The 24,166-nt window shown below is 35.5% G+C and overlaps 1 protein-coding gene across 1 annotated transcript in view; it reads left to right on the top strand.

The window, feature by feature from the left end:
- EPHA3 (EPH receptor A3) overlaps positions 1 to 24,166 on the top strand; it is a 374,642-nt gene that overhangs the window by 341,558 nt on the left and 8,918 nt on the right. Inside the window, exons 14-16 of the mRNA XM_019922227.3 lie at positions 8,141 to 8,290; positions 9,808 to 10,001; positions 23,729 to 23,884. Coding sequence (XP_019777786.1) covers positions 8,141 to 8,290; positions 9,808 to 10,001; positions 23,729 to 23,884 — 500 coding nt within the window. The remainder of the gene's footprint in view (positions 1 to 8,140; positions 8,291 to 9,807; positions 10,002 to 23,728; positions 23,885 to 24,166) is intronic.

Below are 24,166 nucleotides of genomic sequence, written 5' to 3'. Positions count from 1 at the left end.
GCAAAGCATTTCCTAAATCAGTAAGGAGAGATTTGTGTATATAATCAGAGAAAAATTGGGGCAGACATAAGATACTAGGGCTCAATGTCCAGAGATTTCAGCAATTACACTCCTTTTCTTTAGAACTCAAGACTTGAAGCCCCCTAACCCACAGTGAATGAGCTGACTTCAGTTAAGCACCTGAAAAATTCAGGGCTTTTAGCCAAATGTCTCATTTAAACTGTCTAAATTCATTAAGTTTAGAGAACTGAATTGCAGGATCTTCCAAGAACATGTTTACTTTGTGATTCCTCCTCTAACTGCTGTTTCTGGACAAAGTGAACAAGGTTTTGTACTACTTTACTCCTGGATTAGAGTTTAGCAATTACATAATGCCTCTGCCCAGAGAATCCCTAGTATCTTTACTTGTGCCCTTTTATTCTCCTTTAACTTTTCTGTAAGAATTCTATGGAAGTAAATCCAGATATTACAGCCAATAGATATGCAGTTTAGTCCAAAGTTAGGATCATCTTTGGACTAAACAAGAGCCAAAATAATTAACATTAAAAATGTCAGCATCCTTGATATTTCTGTACGTTTAAGATAGAAAGTTGAAAGTTGAAAGAGCAAAGGTTTATAAGTTAGCACAGCTGTTAGGGATAGATGAAACTGAACATAAAATCAAGTTTTATGTTTCCCATGACCCTCAGTTTATGAATGATAAGATATCTGCACAGAGAGGCTAAGAAACTTGGCAAAAAATAGATAATAGAGTCAAAGCTAAGCCTAGAAATGACAACTCCTAATTCCTACTAAACTTAAGAATCCAAATGGAACATGTGACCGTAAATCCCCCTGGACCCCCAATTACTGACTGTCATAGATGTGACATCAGCACTGGGAGGAACTGGCTCTGGGTTTGGCATTGCAAATATGGGGAACAAGCATTAGCTTCTGATTCTGTTGAGTTTGAACTGGAGGTCCCTCTGCAATTGAAGTTTTAGAAACACTCCATATGCTGTGAATCTGGGCTTGCTCCAGGCAACTGGAGACTTTTCTCAAATATGTAAATATCTGGGGAGCTTACATACAGACATAGAGACCACCTTAAGTAAATGCTTCATTTTATGATCTGTTAAAATATTGTAAAAAACACATCTTCATAAATTATTTTTAGAGTATCTGGCGCTTTACTTTTCTGAACACCTAGGAGCATTTTACCAACCAAAACTTCAATTGCCAACTGATTTCAAAGTTTTAGCTCATTAATAACAGTTGTATTAGAATAGTTTTACTATGGCAAGAAGGCAGTATACCAAATGACACCATTTGTCTCATCAAATCCAAAGTTTTGGATAGCTCATTGAAGGATATGTTTGGCAGTTTTTTGGAAAACATCTAAATTTTTAAAATGCCCTCTACACATATAAACTGAAAAAGCAATTTCTGAATGTGAAAAAGAAGAAAATATAAGTCAAGCAATGTTGGCTTAAATTTGTTGGGGTGGGAGGTGGGGAAGGAAGAGGAATTTTTGTGGTCCAATCAGAAGCAGAAGTATAAATAAATTCTGCAATACATTACTTGTAGGAAATTTAATGAGTCAGACTCTTGTATATTCAATTTATTTTATTTGGATAGTCTCAGATCTACAGATGCTCAGCTTGAAGGCAGAGAGAGTTATCGTGAAGTGTGACTAAATTAAAATTTATGGGCCTCAGCTTCTTCTTTCACCCTTATTTCAGAGCCAAATTGAGCCCTCTAGGTCTCTTATCCAATGTCTCACTATGTCAATGATATTTATGTTTTGTAGCCTTAGATAGCATTTTCTCTTGTAGGAAAACCCTATTTCTTACCAAAAGTTTTGGTTATTGATGCTTCCATCTAACAAAGAAATTGATGCTTAATTTAAGTTTTCCTAGCAATAGAAAATGATCCCTGTTTCAAAAAAATTAAAGGGAGAAAGCAAGAGAAAAAGAAGAAAAGAAAAGAAAACAAAAAATAGAGGGAAAAATCTCAAAGAGGTGCTATTATATTTACCAAAATCCACATATCAGAAGATTAGCTCTAATGAACTTGGCCCTTTTTTAGACTAGAACAGGAATGAAAATATCCATGGAAAGTGTGCTAATGGTTAAAGAAAGAAAGAAAGAAAGAATTCCACTTAGTCTACATAAAATCCAGTTAAATCTTGGACCTCTTTGAATCATTTTCCCTTGCTGATCAGGATTTGTCACAAACAATCTGAAGCAGTAGTTCTCGAACAGGGATGATTTTGCTCCCTAGGGGATATTTGATATTGTCTGGAGATATTTTGGCTGTCACAATTGGAAGGATACTGATATAATCTAGTGGGTAGAGGCCAGGGATGCTAGTAAACATACTGCAATACACAGGACAGCCCCTACAGCAAAGAATTAATCTGGTGTAAAATGTTAATAGTGCTACTATATAGAGACCTTATTCTAAAGTTACCCAACATGTATAAAGAATGTGGAAAGAATGAGAGAGTGGGGATCAAATATCTCTCTCAGGTACTTACAATTTCTCCTGTCCACACTGGACTGCAAGTTGCAGGGGATAATGTGGAATACATTGCCATTCGTGAAAAATTATGCAACAGACTAGCCATCTGCCAACAAGTCTCCTAGAATGTTGAACTTCAGGCTAGCAAACATAATGTAACAAACAGTACACCTTTTTATTCTTGTTAAATTTTATTCTCATTTGCTTTTGATATAATACTTGAAAGTTATCGTTCGTTTCCACTCAAAGATTTAAATATTAAACGTGATCACTTTACTTTTGATATTTTGATTGCGTTTATTAAAATGTCATGGGTGTAAACTCATGAATAGACATTCACCTAGCAGATAAATATGTCCCATATTTTCAGCCAGCATGTGAGTATCACTTATGCATAATTATTTTGATGTTTTAACATTTTACTTAGCTTCATCCTACAAAGGAATGGAGTAATATTCATGTGCATAGATTAAAAATATTTATTAAATTTTTGGTGGTATTCAGCCTCTCATAGCCTATGATTTCAAATGATAGTTTGGGCACACTTATTTTATTTACGGCAATGTATAGGACAAAAGCTACTACTCGAATTTATTTTACTAGTTTTGAATATAAAGAATTTTAAACTACAATGTTGAATTTAAAGAGTCTGTGATAATAGGTGCACTCACCCTGCCTCAAACTCTATAATAATATTATGAACTTGGAATCTCTCCTGTAGTTTGATTTCGAATTAAGCGTGTATTACGAATATGTTGGTTTATTTTTCTCTCATTTGAACCAGAGTGACTGGTTGTTTACTGATCATGGAAAAAGTAAAATAAATTACAAAACTCTTCTTACTCTGATGTATTTTTAGCAACGAATGATAAATTTGAATAATACTTTGTAGTTGGCAATGAGCTTTCCCTTATATCTTCATTTAATAAATTCTTTACATGAATAGTAAAAGTGTGCTATTTGAAGGGAATTGGAATGGAAGAAAGGGCAAAACATTTATTGAGTACTCTATTAAAGATTAGACACTTTAGTTGTTGCTTTATGTATATTATAAATCTATTGCCAATGACAAAAAGAATCCCTAAATAATAATGAATAATCCTCAGTCATCTTTATTCCCTTCCTCATCCAGTGATGGATGGTGCCATTTCCAAGACGGCTGGCTAGGGGCAGGAGGAGAGTCTTGAATATGATTGTCACTTCATTCCCAGAGCAAAACCAATCAGTCTAAAACACCTGGAAGCAGATAATGAAAGTCATCTAATGAGAAAGCTAAATGATCCAGGGTTAAAATTCTAGGGTTAAAAGCTAATTACCTAGGGATTCCAATAACAGTATTGAGTAAAGGCAAACAATACTTGTTCATTTACACTTTCTTCTAAATAATGAGTTCAATTATTTAGAATGCGTTGTTCATTTAGAATGCGTTGTATGGATATCATATGGGAAAATATAAACTAAGAGTTTTCTTCTTGTAATTAAAATAAATATATTTACTTTTAAGTATATGAACTCACTAAACAGTGACCTGGAACAGAGCCCAGCCACTAAGAAAAAGACTAATACACTAAAAAGTTGATCAGTGGAAATTTCTAGGTAAGGAAACATTTAATTTTGCAAACTGGCTTAGTTGTTGAGCTGGTTGAATGCCACTTATTCATTCATTATGTGTTCAGAATAACATGTTTGGAATAAAATGGGAAAAAAAAATCAAAATCTCCCCCTTCCTTATGCTTTCCTATAAGGGCAGCAACTCAAGCTTTGATGCAGTGAGGAGCCAGAGGGAAGCTTAGATTAAAAACCTGAGTGAGATGAATGGATGAAGGTAGGTGTGGCACATATATACAATGGAGTATTACTCAGCCATAAAAAGGAACGAAATTGAGTTATTTGTAGTGAGGTGGATGGGCCTAGAGTCTGTCATACAGAGTGAAGTAAGTCAGAAAGAGAAAAACAAATACTGTATGCTAACACATATATATGGAATCTAAGAAAAAAAAGGTCATGAAGAACCTAGGGGCAAGACGGGAATAAAGACACAGACCTACTAGAGAATGGACTTGAGGATATGGGGAGGGGGAAGGGTAAGCTGTGACAAAACGAGAGAGTGGCATGGACTCTGCCACTGTGTGCATTTGAAACAATGTTTTAACAAGATTTACACAGCAAATAGACAGCATTTGATGGGAAAATGGTTCTGGAAATAATTTGCATGAATCTGTAACCATGTGCTTCATTAGAAAACACACTGCACGGATCTTAGTCAAGAATTGAAAGAGTGAAGGTCCCGCTAAAGAGATGGGTGTGGCTATGGCATCAGAGGTCCCTCCAATGGCATTATGTCTGTATGCAGAACCACCAGTGAAGAGATTCTTTCCAAGCTCCTTCGACATAGGTGTAGCTATGTTCTTCCTAAAAACAAATTAAAAAAAAAAACCCTTTTCAGTATTTCACTATTTTTAGACATTTTATTAAAATATGCTCAGGGCTTCCCTGGTAGCGCAGTGGTTGAGAGTCCGCCTGCTGATGCAGGGGACACGGGTTCGTGCCCCAGCCTGGGAAGACCCCACATGCCGCGGAGCGGCCGGGCCTGTGGGCCACGGCCGCTGAGCCTGCGCGCCCGGAGCCTGTGCTCCGCAATGGGAGGGGCCACAACAGTGAGAGGCCCGCGTACCGCAAAAAAAAATATGTTCAATGTCAAGGCTGTCCTCTCTGGAAAACAGGGGTAAAGCACTGAAGATGAAACAACTTTAGCATGTACCATTGTAATCCTGGTTGAAGTAAAACACAGAAAATGAGCTTATTGTTCATGGTTGTCATCAATCTATTGGTTTTGGGTTTTTTCCTAATATCTGTATTTTTATTTCAAGGAATCTTGATAAGGTGACACGTATCTGTGCCTTATATTTACTAAATAGATGCAAAGTTTTCAACATGGAAAGGACTTTCTTCCTTTATCTCTCTCTCTCTCTCTCTTTCTTTCTTTGTTTTAGTGCCACTTTTATGCTTTTAGTAATTTGTTTCTGGGCAAAGGAAAGGAAATGGCAAAGTGTCTGTAGCAGAGATAAGACATTCAGCTGAGATTTTAAAGTATCATCTTTTCTTTGCCCCATGAGTACAATTTGTTTGACTTCTGTTAATTCTCAGAGTACTTTAATAAGGGAAAGAATGTATGCGCAATGATTCCATTTGGCATCCTGAATAGATTTATAATAGTTAAATGTCACATGTGTAGTTCTGTTTTTATCACAATTATGGGGTAGTATTTGAAATACTGATTCCTTAAGACCCAAATCTGGACTCTGCAGGTACAATTAAGTTAATTTGGTTTTTTAAAAATATTATTATTATTATTAACATTGAATATGTTGGTAGAGAAAGGGCAATATTAGGCTAGGAAAAAGACTCTCCAAATTTAAATATGAAAAAGTATCTTTTAAATTTTTGTTGAAAAAATATACAAACTATAAAGAAGAGAATGAATGAGTGAGTGTAAGTGAGAGAGAAAAGAAAGGGGCAACTTCTAAGACCATATGCCCTCTCATCTCCATAGAGTTTTCTATTCTGTTTTTCTGGTTTTGGACAATCTTTACTCCAGTGCACGTTGAGCTCTGTAGTGTTTCCCACCAACTCCCAAAACCCTCTTGGTCTAGCTCCCGTCTCTCCAACCTGATTTTACTGCACTGGTATAAATCATGGATGACCCTTAGGTTGCTACCTTCTCAAGAAGGCTGTGCTCAGTCCTCCTTTTTGTGCCTACTTCTCTACAGTTTCGTGCATCCTTCAAAACCCAGTGTAAGCCCTTTAAAGATCTCCTGGCAGTACTCTTTCTGAAGAGCTCACTTGTGTGAAAACATCGAAGAAAAGTGTCAAGTTTACTGAGATAGTTCCAATCACATATACCACTCTCCTCTACGGGATAACACTTGCTCAATGTACCCGTGATTAAATCCCAATTCGACCTTTTCCCATCCTCTCCTACTGCATGCCTCCACACTCTCTGTAGTATCATCACCCTGGAAACCGTTTTTCCAGAACATATATTTTCCTCCTCTGTGCTTTGATTTATGCTATTTCCCTCAGAGTATGGGAGTATTAAGCTGATGTTTCTTGAGGCTTTACTGTGTGCCAGGAACTACGCTAGAGATTTTACTGAAATTTGTCATTTAGCCTCACAACAGTGCTATGAACCAGCACTGTTACTTTCCCAAATAACAGATGTGGAAATTCAGGCATAATAAGGTTTAATAGTTTACCTCCCAAATTGCCAATCCATTTCTCTAAAGCAATATATTGTCACCCTTGAACATTACTTAAGAACCAGTGAAGTGCAATGAGATACAATGTCAATAGAACACACTTTGATGAATATGGCATAAAATTTTGATGATGTGAATTCTTTGGAACATCCATCCCTTTTTTTGTTGTATCAAAAATTGATGTACCTTATGAGGCTCAATTCATATGTGACCTCCTCAGTTTCTCTAGTGAGAATCTCGGCTCCATGCTCTGCGGCACAGCAGTCTCCACTACTATCTTCCTACTCAATGTAGGCAGGGTCTGCAATTCTAAAAAGCCCCAGCATTACCTGGAGCTTGTTAGAAATGCAGACCCTGCCTACATTCTGGAACTACTGAATCAGAATTTCCATTTTAATCAGAGTGAGCCCAAGATGATTCATATGCATTGTACAGTTTGAGAAGCAAAGTGTTAAATACTTATTTCTTTCTGCATTTAGTTATTTCCAGCAACTAATTATCATTCCTATTTGCTTGATATTTCTCAAACAGAAGGACCAGTGTGTTATTTATATTTGTCTCACCCAAAGTGACTAGCATAATACTTCCCATATGGTTGCTACTCAGCACATCTTTATTAAATGTATTTATTAAACTGAGAACAAATTCTATGGGAGTTATACCTTTATATCTCCCATAACTCATAGAAGCAATATTCTCCTCTAGACTATACGTTTTCAGAATGTAATTATGATATCTTTCTAGCTCATATGGTGTTTACCTAGTACATGGAGGGGACTTCAGTGGTTAATGATGGAGTGAGGCACTGAGTAAATTAATTAAGATGATTGATTAATGTATGTGAAGAGAGGTTTTTTAGATACATAAATTTATTTTGAATTTATTTAATTAACAAATACCTTTAAGAACTTACGAGTATCAAGGAGTGGTGTAAGTTCCTTACAAATATTAACTTAATTCACATTCTGCTCTAAGGTGGTTTGTTCATGCATAAATGTATGTTAAATCAATAAAGGTTGATTTGAGATACCTCGTTCAATTCTAATATATAGCATATCTACTTCAAGTTGTTTTGCTACAGATGTCTGATAAATGTGCCATAATTGACATAAAATGTCAACATTTTAGCAATTTTCAAATGTTTTTTTCCTTTCATCATTTCAAAATCTTCCCAAATTGATTGAGAAAATATTGCAGTAAATAGTATGCCACTCACTCCTTGGTATTAAAATAGAAGAATATCAAGATATATCAGAAGAAACCCGCATTCCATTTCAGAAAAGAAATACCCTGACAAATTCAGTCAGATTTCAGATGGTAACGTATATTATATGTTTTAGTCATTGATCATGTATGTATATACGATTTTATATTGCAAGGGAGGGAAGATCCCAATCCGGTGGACATCACCAGAAGCTATAGCCTACCGTAAATTCACATCAGCCAGTGACGTATGGAGTTATGGGATTGTTCTCTGGGAGGTGATGTCCTATGGAGAGAGACCATACTGGGAGATGTCCAATCAGGATGTAAGTATTTGTAGTCTATGAGTTATGGGTTCAGATTAAGAGATCAAGCTGTGCAAGGAAGTGGAGCATAATGAAACCAGGTGGCTCCCTGTTTGTGACATTGAAACAGAATACTTAGAAGAAATGAAATTGCTTCCAAATCTTGTAAAGATATCAAATGAGTTGCTCTGAAGGATTTACATTTTTCCCTCAAGCCCGGGTTTAGAAATGAGACAAAGTGAAGACATTTGTAATAAAATTTTATAAAATAAGTGCCTGACAAGATAGCCAATAGATATCAGGGAATGTTTGAAGTATTTTTGCTACAAAATTGTTTCAATGTAACATTAGTAAGATACACATGTCTGCCATCCTTTGTAGACTTAATTAATGCATCTGGGCCAACGTTTTGTTTACTTAAATATAGTATTTCCCAAAGTCAGACAAAACAACCAATCACTAGCATGTTGTTTCTCATAGTGTATTAAACTTGCACATGAATTTAGTTATACAAATTGAAGTCTCTGGATAGAGAAAATAATCTTTAACTTTCTATTACAACTCAAAAGGATTTTTGTTTTTATAAGTCATGTTTTGCTAATGCTTAGTGAAAGGATGCTATTGGCATGTGAGATCAGCACTTGGAGATGTTTTCTTATGCTTAGCCAGAAACTGTGAGCATGATCTCAAAGACACACATAAGAAGGAAAGCTGAGATGCTTTTAGTCATTTCCTACTCACCACATATAAAATTGCTTTTAATGTATTTGGATATAAAAACCTTTCTGAACTTCTTCAAACAAGCCATGTTTTATAATGGTACTGGGAAAATCAGACTCTCTTTACCACATCTCTATTTTCCAAATTCTTTCTGTATCAGAGGATCTCAAAATGTGGTCTCTGGACCAGCAGCTTTATCATGGCCTGGGAATTTGTAGGAATGCAAATTATCGTGCCTTTCCCCAGAGCTATGGAATCAGTGGTTAGTTATCTGCATATTCATAAGTCCTCCAGATGATTCTGATACACAGTAGAGTTTGAAAATCATGACTTTACATGATTTAAAAGTGTGAATGGACTAATAGTCAGTTAGCTGTGCAGCACGTGGGCTTTTACCAAAAGAACTTACTACGATTTGAGAGGTACCATTTGAACTGTGATATAACTAAAATCTGTGGTAATTTTTTCTGCATTCATTCATTCATGTATAGTTTCCATAGAAATCTGTATTACCAAATAATAATTTCTTTATAAATTACTGAATTTCCTATATCATAGAACATTTCTTTTTATTTTAATCTGGAAAGTTACTTTATAAACTTTTCTTTCCTAAATCCACTTTCTCTGCCTCAATCTTCCTTTATATAATATTTTCAGACATGGATAATATTTATTTAATAAGCTGCTATCGTTTTAAGAAATTTAAAATGAACACTTTTTCACTTAACTTTGAAATAGTCATATAAGTGTGACCTGCCCATGAAGAAGTAAAAGAAATTCCAACTCTTAAGTCTCTGGAAACTTTGCCTCTCACACAGGTAATTAAAGCTGTGGATGAGGGCTATCGACTGCCGCCCCCCATGGACTGCCCAGCTGCGTTATATCAGCTGATGCTGGACTGCTGGCAGAAAGACAGAAACAACAGACCCAAGTTTGAGCAGATTGTCAGCATTCTGGACAAGCTTATCCGGAACCCAGGCAGTCTGAAGATCATCACCAGTGCGGCAGCAAGGTGACACATTTGATTTTGCATCTTGCACTCACTCTGAAATGAATGTATTTTCTATCTCCAAGATGTTAATTTGTTTCTTCCACTTCCCCAGCTGCATACTTTGGTACTTATATTCCTCAAGATTAGAGAGATGTGTTTTCTTTTCCTTTTTAAACTTTCAGGAGGAAATTTCATGCTACTTAATGATAATGATAACATTCTGGAATTTTTTAACTTCCATCTTGACCAGAAGCATGTATACATTCAGGCTTGAGTATTTGGACAATAGAAACCCTGGACACATAGCTCCTTTTCACTCTCTCCTATTTAAACAAAAAACAAACAAAAAAAGGAAATCTCCTGGAGTAGTGGGGGATTCTAGCAAAGTCCTGATTTATTCCTCATTTAAAATAAAGTTTCAAAAATAATAACAGTGCCTCCAAACCATCGCACTGGCTAGGGAAATGCAATTTTCCCTGACTTAATTTAAAAAAATGTGTTTAACCCATATCGTGTGCCAATTACTTTGTTAGACACTGTGAAGGATAAAACTAAGACTAAAATAATGTCAGTGTTCCTGGACAGCCATACAAATGTCAACACATCATAGCCATAAGGCAGCCCTGAATGCACAATGTCCATTAGACTTCATGCGTAATTCTCCATGGTAAGAATCATTGAGTTGTCTTAATGGTTTTAAGAAATGTCAATTATATTCTCATTGTACACATAGTGAAAAAGAGTGCTTTTACATTTTGATGATGTGTGTTCTTAAAGGAGAATTACAGAGTTTTAGTAAAGGAACTACACCTACTGTGCACAAAACTCCACAGTATTAAGTGATATGTATACATACTACATAATGATGATTTACAGTGACTCATGTGTAAAAGATTTAATATAATCCCTTATAGGAGTTTTCTTTTCTTGTTTCTTTTATGCACATCTGTTGGTTTTACTGACAATTATCAAGAGTTGTGACTTTCAAATTGATAGAGCACTTGCTAATGCACTTATAATAGAGTATATAATTTTTCTACCTTAATAGGAACAATTATACTGAGCATACATGATCCAGTTTTTACATTACATTTGAATAAGATGAATAAAGAAAATTTGAATCAAAGTCTTAATATCAGTATATAAGAATCATAGATTATTTGTTGGAAGTAACTTTTAGGGGGGGGTCACTAATATTGAACTTAGTAATATATATTCAGTAGGTAAAACTATTGATAACTTATCCTGCAAGGATGAATCTCTGTCCTAAATTTCAGAGACAGACTGTACAGGCTTTTTTGGAAATCCACCTGACAGTTTAACAACCAACAGGATAACAAACTTGCCCTTCCTGGGACATATGGTCCTCATTTTGCACCCTGAAGCCATTTCTTTTGATCTTTACTCAATAGCAATCGTAGCAAAAAAGAACATCTTTTCAATTCTTTCCATATCATAAAAGAGCATTCAAAGCATTTCCATAGGATCAATATCAATATAAAGACTAACTCATGTAATATGATCAAGAGATATTTAAATCCAATTCTATGTGGGAAAATTCTTAATATCAGATCATATTACGTGAGGATATACCCTCGTATTCAAATTTTTTTCCATTCACTATTCCATTCTTATTGAAGTACATTGAATATTTTTATCCTAATATGTATTTTTTAATACTTTAATATATCCCCTGTATTTTGTCACAAAACATGCAATTTTAGGGAAACTATTTTTCTAAGAAGTGCCACCCATCTTAATTCATTAAATCTAAAAGTTTTAGAAATTGTGTTTATATATTTACTTATTGCCATTAAAATACACAGTGGGCAGATTGTGCTATTATAAATTTATTTACAACAACCTCAAATTACCATGCAACAATCTCAAGAGATCTTATTTTTCTTTAGAAAATTTGCTTTCCCACTTTTGACAACGATTATTCTATTCTTTTTCATAACTGATTAAACTCATTCCCTTTCCCCTTTAATTTTCCAGTGATGCCCTTGCCACATGCTTTATTGAGAAAATACAAGCCATCAGATGGGAAATTCCAGCAGCAAAACAAAAACAAACTGGCGCCTGCACCCATCCATCTTGTTCTTTTTTCCTCTAATTACAAGAGAGGAAAGTTCTTCTTACCTCGAATTAGAAGAGAGGAAGTGTCCTTTCAGTGTCAGAGCCAAATCCTTTCTCTCTCTCTTTCTCTATCCCCTGCATACCCAGGCTCTTTCTCTCTCTCCTGCATATGCAGGCTCTTTATTTCTGCAAGATTATTGCCATAAAAATATGGTCTGTTATTACGTTGTTTCTCAAATTTCCCTAATACAAGAATCATCAGGAGAACTTATTAAATGCACAAATGTCAACGTCTAACCCAAGCTACTAATTTGGAATCTGCAGGAAAGGGAAATGGAATTTGGACATTTGATAAGAACGCCAGGGGATTTTTATCATCAAGGAAATTTAGAAGATGTTATTTGTCAACATCACCTTTGCTAGCCCCACATCTCTGCCAACTACTTCCTTATTTTTTTATCACCCTTCACAGCCAAACTTCTCCAATAAGAGTCTCACACACATCTCAAAACTTAATATTCAAATTTTATCTTTTCATTGTCTCCTGATTGCCTCATCCTTCCACTGCCTTCCAAATTTGGTTGAATACACCAGCACCTATTCATTTACCCATTCAGGATTATAGCCAGTCTTGGTACCTCTTTCTTGCTCTCCACACTTTGATCCAGGTGATCACTGGGTCAACATGATCCATTTCTCTCCCTTTTCACTGCAAACACTCTCTCCTATGACTTTTTCTGCTTCTGATCTAGACCACTGCAGTAGCCTCCTGATGTGTCCCCTGCTTCCATTCTTGTCCCACGCTAAGCATCTTGTCACAGAGCCTTCAGAATTTTCCTATCAATATATGTATTGATAAATTATATATTGATAAAAATATATTGATAAATTATATACATATAATATAATTTCAGTCACCTCTTTATAACCAATTTTGAATTTCCATTATACTTAGGAAAAACATCTGCATTCTTTTTGATTGTTTAAATAGCCCTGCTCCTCCAATGTCATTTCTTTTATTCAAATAGTCATTTTTTCAACAACTATTTATTATATGCTAAGCTACTATGTGCTAGGCATGTGCAGACGCTGGAGTACAGTGATGAAGACAAATATGGTACCTACCATCCTGAAGCCTACATTATAGAAGATGTACAGTAGATAATAGACAAGCACAGATTATAGGAAGGAAATAAATAAAAGGTTGTGATAGATTATTAAAGGGTGCTTGAGGAAAAAGCCCTCTGAGGAGGTGATATTTGAGCTGAGAACTAAAAAAAGGAAAAGAGCCAGATTTTTTCTTTTCTTTTTTTTTTTTGGCTGTGCTACGCAGCATGTGGGATCTTATATCCCCGACCAGGGATTGAACCTGTATTGGGACCACTGAGTCTTAACCACTGGACCACCAGGGAAGTCCAAGCCAGATTTATAAAGAACCATCCCCTCCATAAAAATATTTTTAGAAAAAGGATCTTGGTACAGGAAAAAGAAACTGCAAATGAGTCTGGAGAGTTCTAGGAAGTGGCAGGGGGACAACAACATAACCGAAGAGCAGTAGGGAAAGGAAGAGTCTGTCACAAGAAGGCAAACAGAAGCCAGAACCCTTGAGGCTACCCAGGTCATGGTGAAAACTTTGGAATTTTTTGAAATGCATGAGGAACCCATTAAGACATTTAAAGCAGAGATGTGACACTATTTGATTTACGCAACTGCTTTGCTGGGGGAGAGGAATTTCCACCTTTCAACCTGTGCTACTTTCACTTAAATAGTACTCTAGCCTCAGTGACCAACCTCAAGTTCCTTCAGAAAGTCAACGCATTTCAGACATGAGGACAGCAGCACACGCTGTTCTCTTTGTCTTAAGATTCTTCTTTGCATTCATCTTCCCTTAGAAAGCAGCTTCTACATCTTGTCTTAATTGAGGCATTCTCTGGCAACATGATTTAAAGGTCAACACCATTATTCTTTCATGGGCCACTATGCCCTCGTTCTTCATCATAATTTTAATCCAGTTGTGTGCATTTTCTTTTTATGTATCCATTCCTCCAATTAACTCAGCCCTGTGAGATCAGATGCCATGCTGCCTTTGTATTACCATGTTGATACTGGAAATTCAATACATATCTGTTAAGCACATAAATACATATTTACTGGAATAATAATAAATTTCCATTTCAACAGAGATACAATTTTTAGAAAAATATTCTAGTTTTATTCCTATTCATTATACAGATTTCTGCAGACATTAGTCATAATGGTAAAAGCTTAAAATTTTCTCCTAAGCAAATCTCATGTTTCCCTTTCTGTCAACTCAACTCCAGAAACAGTCTCCTCAACACACTTGGAGACTGTCTCAATCTGAGTTTGTGGATGGCACCAAGGATTCAAATTTCTCAATGACTTAGTTATTTAGATCAATATATAGAATTATGCCTATAAAGTCCTTTAGGAAAAACAACATCATTCTATTATTTTTTATAGGGATGTTGTTTTCCAGAGTCTGCCTGTGTCTAGTTAGTTTTATGGCAAATTTTATTTCATATACTGTTACAGAAATCTTTCTATAATGCATTATTTTACTCTTCAGCCTTCCTTAGAGTTGATGATTCATAACAGAAACATTTCCAAAGAATCTTACAGTGAGAGTGTCTTTGTGAATATCACTGCTGAAAGTGGGGAAGGTGTTTAAGCAGATGGTCATGGTGTACCAGATTAAAAACTTACTTGTATGTTGCAAGAAGTGGTAAGAAGGGAAGGGAAGTTATATTAAATTTTATGTTATGTTTGTTTTCTGGTAATTGATTTATTTTCCTAAAAGTAGAGTAATTGGGGGAGACATGAATAAATTTGAAGTTTTGACTCTATGAATATGAAGATACAAAGGTTTGTTTAGCAGTTACTTTGTGTGAGGCATTATACTAGGCCCTGTGGTGCTTATACAGGTAAAGAGACACAGCCTTCGACTGCAACAGCTTGCCTTTGAAAATAGGAGGAAGAGAAAAGTTCGGAAATACTATATAATTGACCCTTGAACAACATGGGTTTGAATTGTATGGGTCCACTTATAGACAGATACCTCTGAATGGAAAATACTACACTAATACAGGGTTTGTGGTTGGTTGAATCTGAGGATGCCGAGGAACCTCAGATAAGAGGTAAGAATGGGGAGGGCCGACTATAAATTAACCCCTGTGTTGTTCAAAGTCAACTGTAATATCCCTCAGAATATGTAATTATTAGAGCAAGAAGACAAGGTTTTAGGAATCATGAAGGAAGGATGAGTTTACTTTTAGCTTTCAGATTATCAGGCAGTTGCAGAGAAGTGACTTTTGGTTGATGGATGAAATTTCTACCAGCAGATAACAAGATAAGATCATACCAGGCTCGGGGAACACTGTACAAAAAAGTAAAACACACAAAAACTTAGGATACTTCCATTTACATTGCATAATACATTTCTGCTATAATACAGCGTAAGAAAGGAAATTATGAGAAAAGAACCTGATAGATGATTTCACCAGATAATGGAAGATTTAATGTCATCTCTAGAAATCTGGACTTTTGTCCATGAGGAAAAGAAGAGCCATTGAAGATGCTTACATGATATATTACATTGTGCCTGTGGAATAGTTCTCTGCATCTATACCTAGAATAGCTGGAGGGGAATAGTTCATGATAAGGAGTAGGGAGGTGATTTCAGTAGTCTTGGGAAGGACTTATGCTAGGGTAGAGCAGAGAAAATAAAAAGAAAAGGTGTAAATTCAAAAAGTTGTAATGGGCTTCCCTGGTGGCGCAGTGGTTGGGAGTCCGCCTGCCGATGCAGGGGACATGGGTTCGTGCCCCGGTCTGGGAGGATCCCGCGTGCCACGGAGCAGCTGGGCCCGTGGGCCGTGGCCACTGGGCCTGCGCGTCCGGAGCCTGTGCTCCTCAGCGGGGGAGGCCACAGCAGTAAGAGGCCCGCATACCGCCAAAAAAAAAAAAAAAAAAGTTGTAATGAAGTATTATAAGACATGGTGACTGGTGAGATGTGCAGAGTGACAGAAAGTAACAGAGAGTACTTCCAGTTGAACAAGGAGGACTCTGAGAACAGTGCTCCCACTGACAGAGGTAGGAAGGGCAGAAGGAAGAACAGCTCTGTGAGGCAAATGAGCATTTCGGACACAATGAGAGTGAGTCCTACAAGAAACTGGAAATTTACATCTCAAACTGGGAGAGAGATTAAAGCTAGGAATCCAATTTGGAGCCTTCTCTCTGCAAACATAATTTTAAAAAACACCATTAGAAATGTATTTAGAAGGTACAAATCTTGGTCTAGTCATGCTGATTTTCACCACAAGTATCGATATATCCATCTGTATTCTCCTAATAATAATTTAATTTCTAGTTAAAGGTCTCATATCCCATGGATTATAGGGAGACTTTAATCAGTGAAGAGTGGAGGGTGTTTGTCCACATAGGTTGACACTGAGACACACACCCCTCCCCCAATCTCCCACACTGAACTTTTGAACTTCTCCTTGCTGCTTCTGTGTTGCCCTGTGGCCAGGAGTGTTTCTGAAGCATCTAAATGACTCAGTCCCTTAGTGCAGAAGTCATGACCTCAAAAATCTACAAGAGCCAAGAAGCTGATTGAAATGAGTGAATGCTTCTACAGTGTGTAACAGGGTGTGGTGGTAGCTAATGGAGATTTCAAGCTCCTTATAAGGGGACTACAGAGCCAGTCAAGCCAGTAGGTGGCAATCCTAGAAGGAAAAATGTATACAACATTAATTATTATCTCAGAACAATAACCCACTGCATACACTTCCACCCAGAGAGAAAGAAAGTGGTCTGTTTAGAGCTTTGGAGAACGGTACCAATTACAGAGCAGAAGAATATGAAATGGTAGGTAGAAACAGGAACAGCCAGAGTTAGGAATGAGACTTCAACCATTACAGAAACCACAGCCCAAGGAATTTTCCAAAACTAGATAGAATGAACTGTATTATCAAAAGGTGCAAAAGCGTAGGCAAAAAAAGACAACTGAGGAAAAAAGCCACTCAATAAGCAATGAGAAGGACATTGAATTCTCTTTAGATAACTATTTTGATTCTTTTAGAGTGATAGATGAGATATGAAATTTTAAGAGATTTAGTTATAATTGGATGATGAAAAGGAAAAGGCAATGTGAAAATAATGCTTTCGAGAAATTCAGAAAAAATGAAAAATATAGTCATAATATACATGTATAAAAGGGTAAAAGTAAAGCTCCTTTCCTTTTGGTAAGAAATGGAGAAATTTTTCTTAAAGATATTCTTGATAGAAAATATTGCTAGAAAAATAAATAGAAAATGGTCTTAGAATGATAAATTTTCTCTACTACACAACAAATACTACAAATTTGTTACACAAATTAAAAAATAAACAAAATTCATTTTATTTTATTTTTTAATTAATTAATTTTATTATTATTATTTTTTGGCTACATTGGGTCTTCGTTGCTGCGCACAGGCTTTCTCTAGTTGCGGCGAGAGGGGGCTGCTCTTTGTTGCCTTGAGCGGGCTTCTCATTGCGGTGGCTTCTCTTGTTTTGGAGCATGAGCTTTAGGTGCGCAGGCTCCCAGGCTCTACAGTGCAGGCTCAGTAGTTGTGGCTCATGGGCTTAGTTACTCCGTGGCATGTGGGGTCTTCCTGCACCAGGACTCGAACCCGTGTTCCCTGCATTGTCAGGCAGATTCTTAACCACTGCGCCACCAGGGAAGCCAGCAAAATTTATTTTTAAAAGAAACTATTTTGAAGATTAGTTTTATATAATATACATTTATGTAATACATATAATATGATTATTTATTACATATATTTATGTATATATAATAGACAATTAGCTTTACAATATGTATAAAATATATCTTGGATTTAAATAAATTGATTAAATTACTTTCATGAGTGTAGTTAAATTAAAAAGTTTAAAAGGCTAAAAATAGAGAAAAATAACAGATGGATTAATTCATTTCTATTCAGGCAGTAAGATGCCTTTTTCTTTTTTGGATATTTATGTATATAAAACGAAATAGACGTGTTCTTCAAATTCACAAAATTTTCACATGCCAGGGCATTGGATTCTTCAAGGCTATTGTAAATTTATAGAATACAAATTTTTGGCATAAAGAATTAAATAATACATTCAATTTATTTGGAATAAGGTTCTAAAGTGAAGGTAAAGGAATTTATGGTATAAAGACTTAAACAATATATTTAAAATATTTAGACTAAGATTCTGAAGACCCAATTATACTTAGTTAATTTAATTGAAATGATTTTAAATATATTGTTCCATTGCATTGATTGCTAACTTGTAGGGATTTATGTTTATTAAGCTACAGAATAAATAGGAACAAAAATAAGCAGTACTTGTAATTTTTACCTGTTAATGGCACTAAATTAGCATTAATAAAATACTTCTTATCTCTAAAAGAACAAAATATAATTCTTTTTGAGAATAACTACTGTTTTGACAAATATTATATCCTTTAAGAGAAGTCTGATGACCAAAAAACAATCTGTTTCTCAAAATGACTTTGACCTACAATTCTGAAACTGACAGGGTGACTTTCCTCATGAACAAATATGATACGGAACTTTTTAGAGGGAAGCAAATATTTCAAATACCCAGGTGATCTCTTTTTTTTTTAATCTTAAAAATCAAAGCAGGTAATTTTACCACTGGGAGAAATTAAACCAGATGTAATAGCTATAACTGCTAAGATTTTTGTCCTTAAAGCCTAGAGACAATCAAAATAAACACAATGACTTTACTCCTCCTTAATGTGTTATTTATATACTAGTCTCCTGTTGGGAACTATATATATTTAAAATTATTTTTAGTTACTGATGACAAGTTAAATTCATTTATTCCTATCTGGAATTTCTAACTTTAGAGATAAAAAAATCAAACATTCGCATTTAAAAAATTGGTAAGTACAAAATTTTCCCCTTGAAACGTAATGACACCATTTGAAATTAAAATATTAACAATAAATTATAAAAGGTATTGAAAAAGTATATTACTATTTTATATATCAGGCAATAATAAAGGTAGATATAATTAACATTTTGCTTTTGAGAAATTACCCTTAAGTTTTAATATGGTCCCTGAAACTATTCACAACCACAGACAAAAAGCAGGTAATTATAGTGGTATAGAATACACCTCCAATATTATTAATATTTAGTCCTAGACTCAGTAGGCATCTACTTATTCATTCAAGAAATGTGTATTAGTATTTTTAATACATAAAAAATAAAGCCCTCTGTAAACCCAAAGGAGTCTTTTTATGTTATAAAAGAATAACTTAACATTCAATTTTAGAGTTTAGAATTCTAGTGCAATATTGAAATAAGATCATTATGAGAAGCTATTCTTGGGACTAGCAGTTATTTATTGACATTTGTTCCCCAGTATCTGGTGCTAGTTGGTATGACCATTTACAGATAAAATAGGAGTTGATGGGAAAAAAATATATGTGTACCTCTTTAATGCAGCAGTATGAAAATCCACAAAAGAATAATTCACAAACCTAAATACAAGGAGAGAGGAAGAAAGGGAAGAAAGTTATTTTTTGTTTCCCCTGAGCAAACATGTAATTTCCATGATTTCTTTTTAATGACTGCAGTCTGTGGCCAGTAGGTACTGATTTATGAAAAGCTGTAAAAGATCAGGTGGAACTCTGCAGGACATCGTTTACAGCTGCACGGATTGAAACCTATCTAATTTGTCTAGTAAAAGTGTGAGCTCACAGTGCACATCACCCAGCCTATAAATTTCCCCTTCAGACCCAATGTCTGGGGCTGGGTCTAAAAAAACGCCAATGCCTGCAGCTGCTCAAAAAGCCCACATTCCCCTGGTGTGCATGAAGAGACATCACAGGCTCTTCACAGTGAGAGACAAATTCCTATCCATTGATAAACTCACCAGATGTCCTCTCGGAGGAGGAAAGGAACCAATTTTTATTTGAATTCCCCAGAGAAATCCTGGAAGTGGAAAAATGATACTTTGCAGGGCTGGTTATTCCTAGGTCACTGGCATTAAAATTAGGTCCTTCTTTGTCTTCCTTATACTTTGATCCAAGTAATAAACAGAAAGACTCAGTTGGGGTCACTCTAATCCTTAATCCGCACATCCTGTTTTATTTCAATTTGTTTATACTAATTTTCTCTAAATTCTTGTTGAGTCTGACTATACTGTTGAGTTTAAAAATACAAACCATTTTGAATTTAGAGGGGAAAATTCTGCATTTTGCTATTAGGCATACTTCATAAATATTCTGAATAAATGTCCTGGGGTTTGATTCTTCATACCCACAAACCTATAAATAAAAAAGTATTGCTCTTCATGGGACCAAGAGTCGACAAGAGTCAACATTAGATTCTGTGCTTCAGCTACTGTAGCAATTCAAGCTGTGGGGTGTGAGTGTGTGTGTATGTGTGTTTGCTTGCATGCCTGTAGATAGTCTAGTACTTTATTGTCTCCTTTCTAGGTCTCACTTCATTTTTCTTATAAAATTTTCTCACATCTGATGTAATGCTACTCAATTTTGTTTACTGATTCCAAGTCTTATCCAATGGGTCCAATGTTATATCTAATGTTGGCCAATGACCAAGGCTATGTCATTCATGATGGTCATACAAAACAACCCAAGAATAATGTATACATTTTGGACCCCGGGCTGTATATCTATATCTGTAATTCCTCAAGTTCTTAGGAAAAAAACATAAGCAAGACATTTTCAATGATTTAAAAAAATTTTTTTTCTTCTTTTTCAGGTGGGTAATTTAAAGAATTATAGAAAATTATTTATGTATATGTTCCAGAAGAGAATAATGTATAAAATGTTATATTTTATGATGTTCTAGGTATCCCTAAAGGAAATAAAATTAATGCTTTGTAAAATAGTACCTAATTTCTGATTCTTTCTTTCTCTTAGATAACCTGTGAGGATTAGTTAAAACTAAACCATAACACATAATACAAATTACAAACTCCATAATTTTAATTTTTAATTTATAATTCAAACACTTGAGGTAGAGAGGATTGAAGCAGTTGAATTTAGTCTAATGGAATGAAGTTTGAAAAGTCCTCCATATTCAGCTATCTCCACTTCACAAATCTTGACAGGGAAGGAACTAGTTATTGATCTATATTTTCCACAGAGCATGCAAATATAGGCAGAACCAAACTGTCATGTTCTCAGTGTTTTCTTAAACTGAGCACTAAAATTGTGTTAAATTTTCATTTTTATCAAATAAATAGTTAAACTTATTTTTAATTAATTAAAATTTTATTTTTATCAGATAAATTTAATGTCTCCCCATCAAAATCCAAATGAATTTACAATCCTCTCTTGTATTCCCAACAACAGCACACAGGTTCAGGGCATGCTTGTTCAGATTTCAGAATCTTAACCTCACACTTAAGCGTGTCTTGTATATTAGGGAGTGAGTTGGAGAAATATCATCAATAGTAATGGAAATTCCACATATAAGTGATATCATATGATATTTGTCTTTCTCTGTCTGACTTACTTCACTCAGTATGACAGTCTCTAGGTCCAGCCATATTGCTGCAAATGGCATTATTTCATTCTTTTTTATGACTGAGTAATATTCCATTGTATATATGTACCACATCTTCTTTATCCATTCCTCTGTTGGTGGACATTTAGGTTGCTTCCCTGTCCTGGCTATTGTAAATAGTGTTGCAGTGAACATTGGGGTGCATGTATCTTTTTTAATTATGGTTTTCTCCAGATATATGCCCAGGAGTGGGATTGCTGGATCATATGGTAGCTCTATTTTTAGTTTTTTAAGGAACTTCTGTACTGTTTTCCATAGTGGCCGTACCAATTTATATTCCCACCAACAGTGTAGGAGGGTTCCCTTTTCTCCACACCCTCTCCAGCATTTATTGTTTGTAGGTTTTTTGGTGATGGCCATTCTCACCAGTGTGAGGGGATACCTCATTGTAGCTTTGATTTTCATTTCTCTAATAATTAGTGAATCATCTTTTCATGTGCTTTTTGGCCATTTGTATATCACTTATATGTGGAATCTTAAAAAATGGTACAAATGAACTTATTTATAAAACAGAAATAGAGTCACAGATGTAGAAAGCAATCTTGTGGTCACCGGGGGTTGGGGGGGTGCGAAGGAATAAACTGGGAGATTGGGATTGACAAGTATACACTACTATGTATAAAATAGATGACTAATAAAGACCTACTGTATAGCACAGGGAACTCTACTCAATACTCTGTAATGACCTATATGGGAAAAGAATCTAAAAAAGAGTGGATATATGTAAATGTACAACTGATTCACTTTGCTGTACAGCAGAAACTAACACAACATTGTAAATCAACTATACTCCAATAAAAATTTTAAAAAATATCAATGGAAATCTCCCAATTAAAAATTCCTTTTAAATGTGGGCAGGACTCTGATTTGTCGCTTAATTTTAGTTTTAGCTTCCACATATATTATAGGTGCATAGCATCAGTGCCTAACTAATGTAAGGATTAAAGTCCTTCATATCTGTGTGTTATGCTTAATATTGTAAGTGCTCATAAATGTTCAATATAATCCGTATTTCTGTTGTTGTTGTTACTATTATTATTCATCTCAAGGCAAAGACCTTCATAACTACTATTTACTCAAGCTCCCATCCTAAGAGGAAAGCATAAAGAGGACAATCAAGTGTCCACCTGGTGACTGGTTCCAGGCTTATGAGTCAAAGGACAGTCAAAGAGGCCACTGAGAGCTGAAAAGGCAACCCAGGCAGTTTACCAATAGGATGCTTCTCTTGGTTCTTCAGGGATGAAAATATGGTTTCCTCCATTTCTTTTGTTCCTTTGATTCACCAGATCTTGCAGCTGGTCATAGATCTATAGTAAGACCTGTAATTATATAAAGCAATCCTAAAAGTTCTTGTTAATGCTGATTATATTGTGCAATAAAAGTCATAGTCACAACGTCTATCTATCTATCATCTACTTCTGTATATATATTATAAATCTATTTGATGTTGTCATATTTTTGAGAATTTCACTTATTGTCACTCATCTACTTTTTTCTATTCTTTTTGTAATTTTTATTTTTAATGACATTGTGACATTATTTAAGTCTGTGCTGACTTTATGTCCTGCTGTAAGTATAGTCCAGGTTGTTCAAACTGTCCCTTAGACAGCAACCTGCACAGTGTCTACAGATGAACATCCAGTAGCCAGGATTTAATGTTGGAAACCAAATCCATCCACCAAAGCAGACAGAGGAGTATTCAGTGTGTTGTGTCAGCTATAACTGTAACCTAAATTATCACCATCTTTGCTAATGGTTAAACAAATTAAATTATAAAAGTATGTATGGATATATTTATGCTTTTCACTGGCAAAGTTTCAGTAATTTAAAAAGCAGACGTGAGTGCAGAAGGGGAGCACTGAGACAAGATGACTACACAGTATTCTTGCAAGCTGCCAGCTTGAGCAGATAAAGACTTCATGGCAGAGAAATTTCACAAATAAACAGGAATGCTACATGAAGTCTGGAAGTTCCTGCTGATGTTGGTGTCAAATTTTGACACATAGCAACTCTGCTGACTCCTGATCTCTCTCCCATTGCTATTTTCTTTTCTTGCAGGCCATCAAACCTTCTTCTGGACCAAAGCAACGTCGACATTACTACCTTCCGCACAACAGGTGACTGGCTTAATGGTGTCCGGACAGTGCACTGCAAGGAAATCTTCACAGGCGTAGAGTACAGTTCTTGTGACACCATAGCCAAGATTTCCACTGAGTAAGAATAAGTTTTGACTGAACTTTCTAGTGGACATATGTGTTTAGGATTAATGTATTATAAATAATAGATGAATCTCTGAGGTACTTAACTTTCTCCTGTAACCACTGAGCTGGATCCTGGGTCTTTGTCAAGGACACTTTCTAGATTGAGGTGTGTTAATGTGTCTTCCTCTCTCATGCTAGATCCCCACAATAGGTGTCTTCACTGAACTATGATCTCCTTCAGATAGACCAACAGATACATAGCCACACCCAACCCCAAAGGACCCAAGACCCTAAT

Source organism: Tursiops truncatus, chromosome 4, assembly GCF_011762595.2.
Source record: "Tursiops truncatus isolate mTurTru1 chromosome 4, mTurTru1.mat.Y, whole genome shotgun sequence".
Classification (NCBI taxonomy): domain Eukaryota; kingdom Metazoa; phylum Chordata; class Mammalia; order Artiodactyla; family Delphinidae; genus Tursiops; species Tursiops truncatus.
This window is presented reverse-complemented; position numbering and strand designations above follow the sequence as displayed.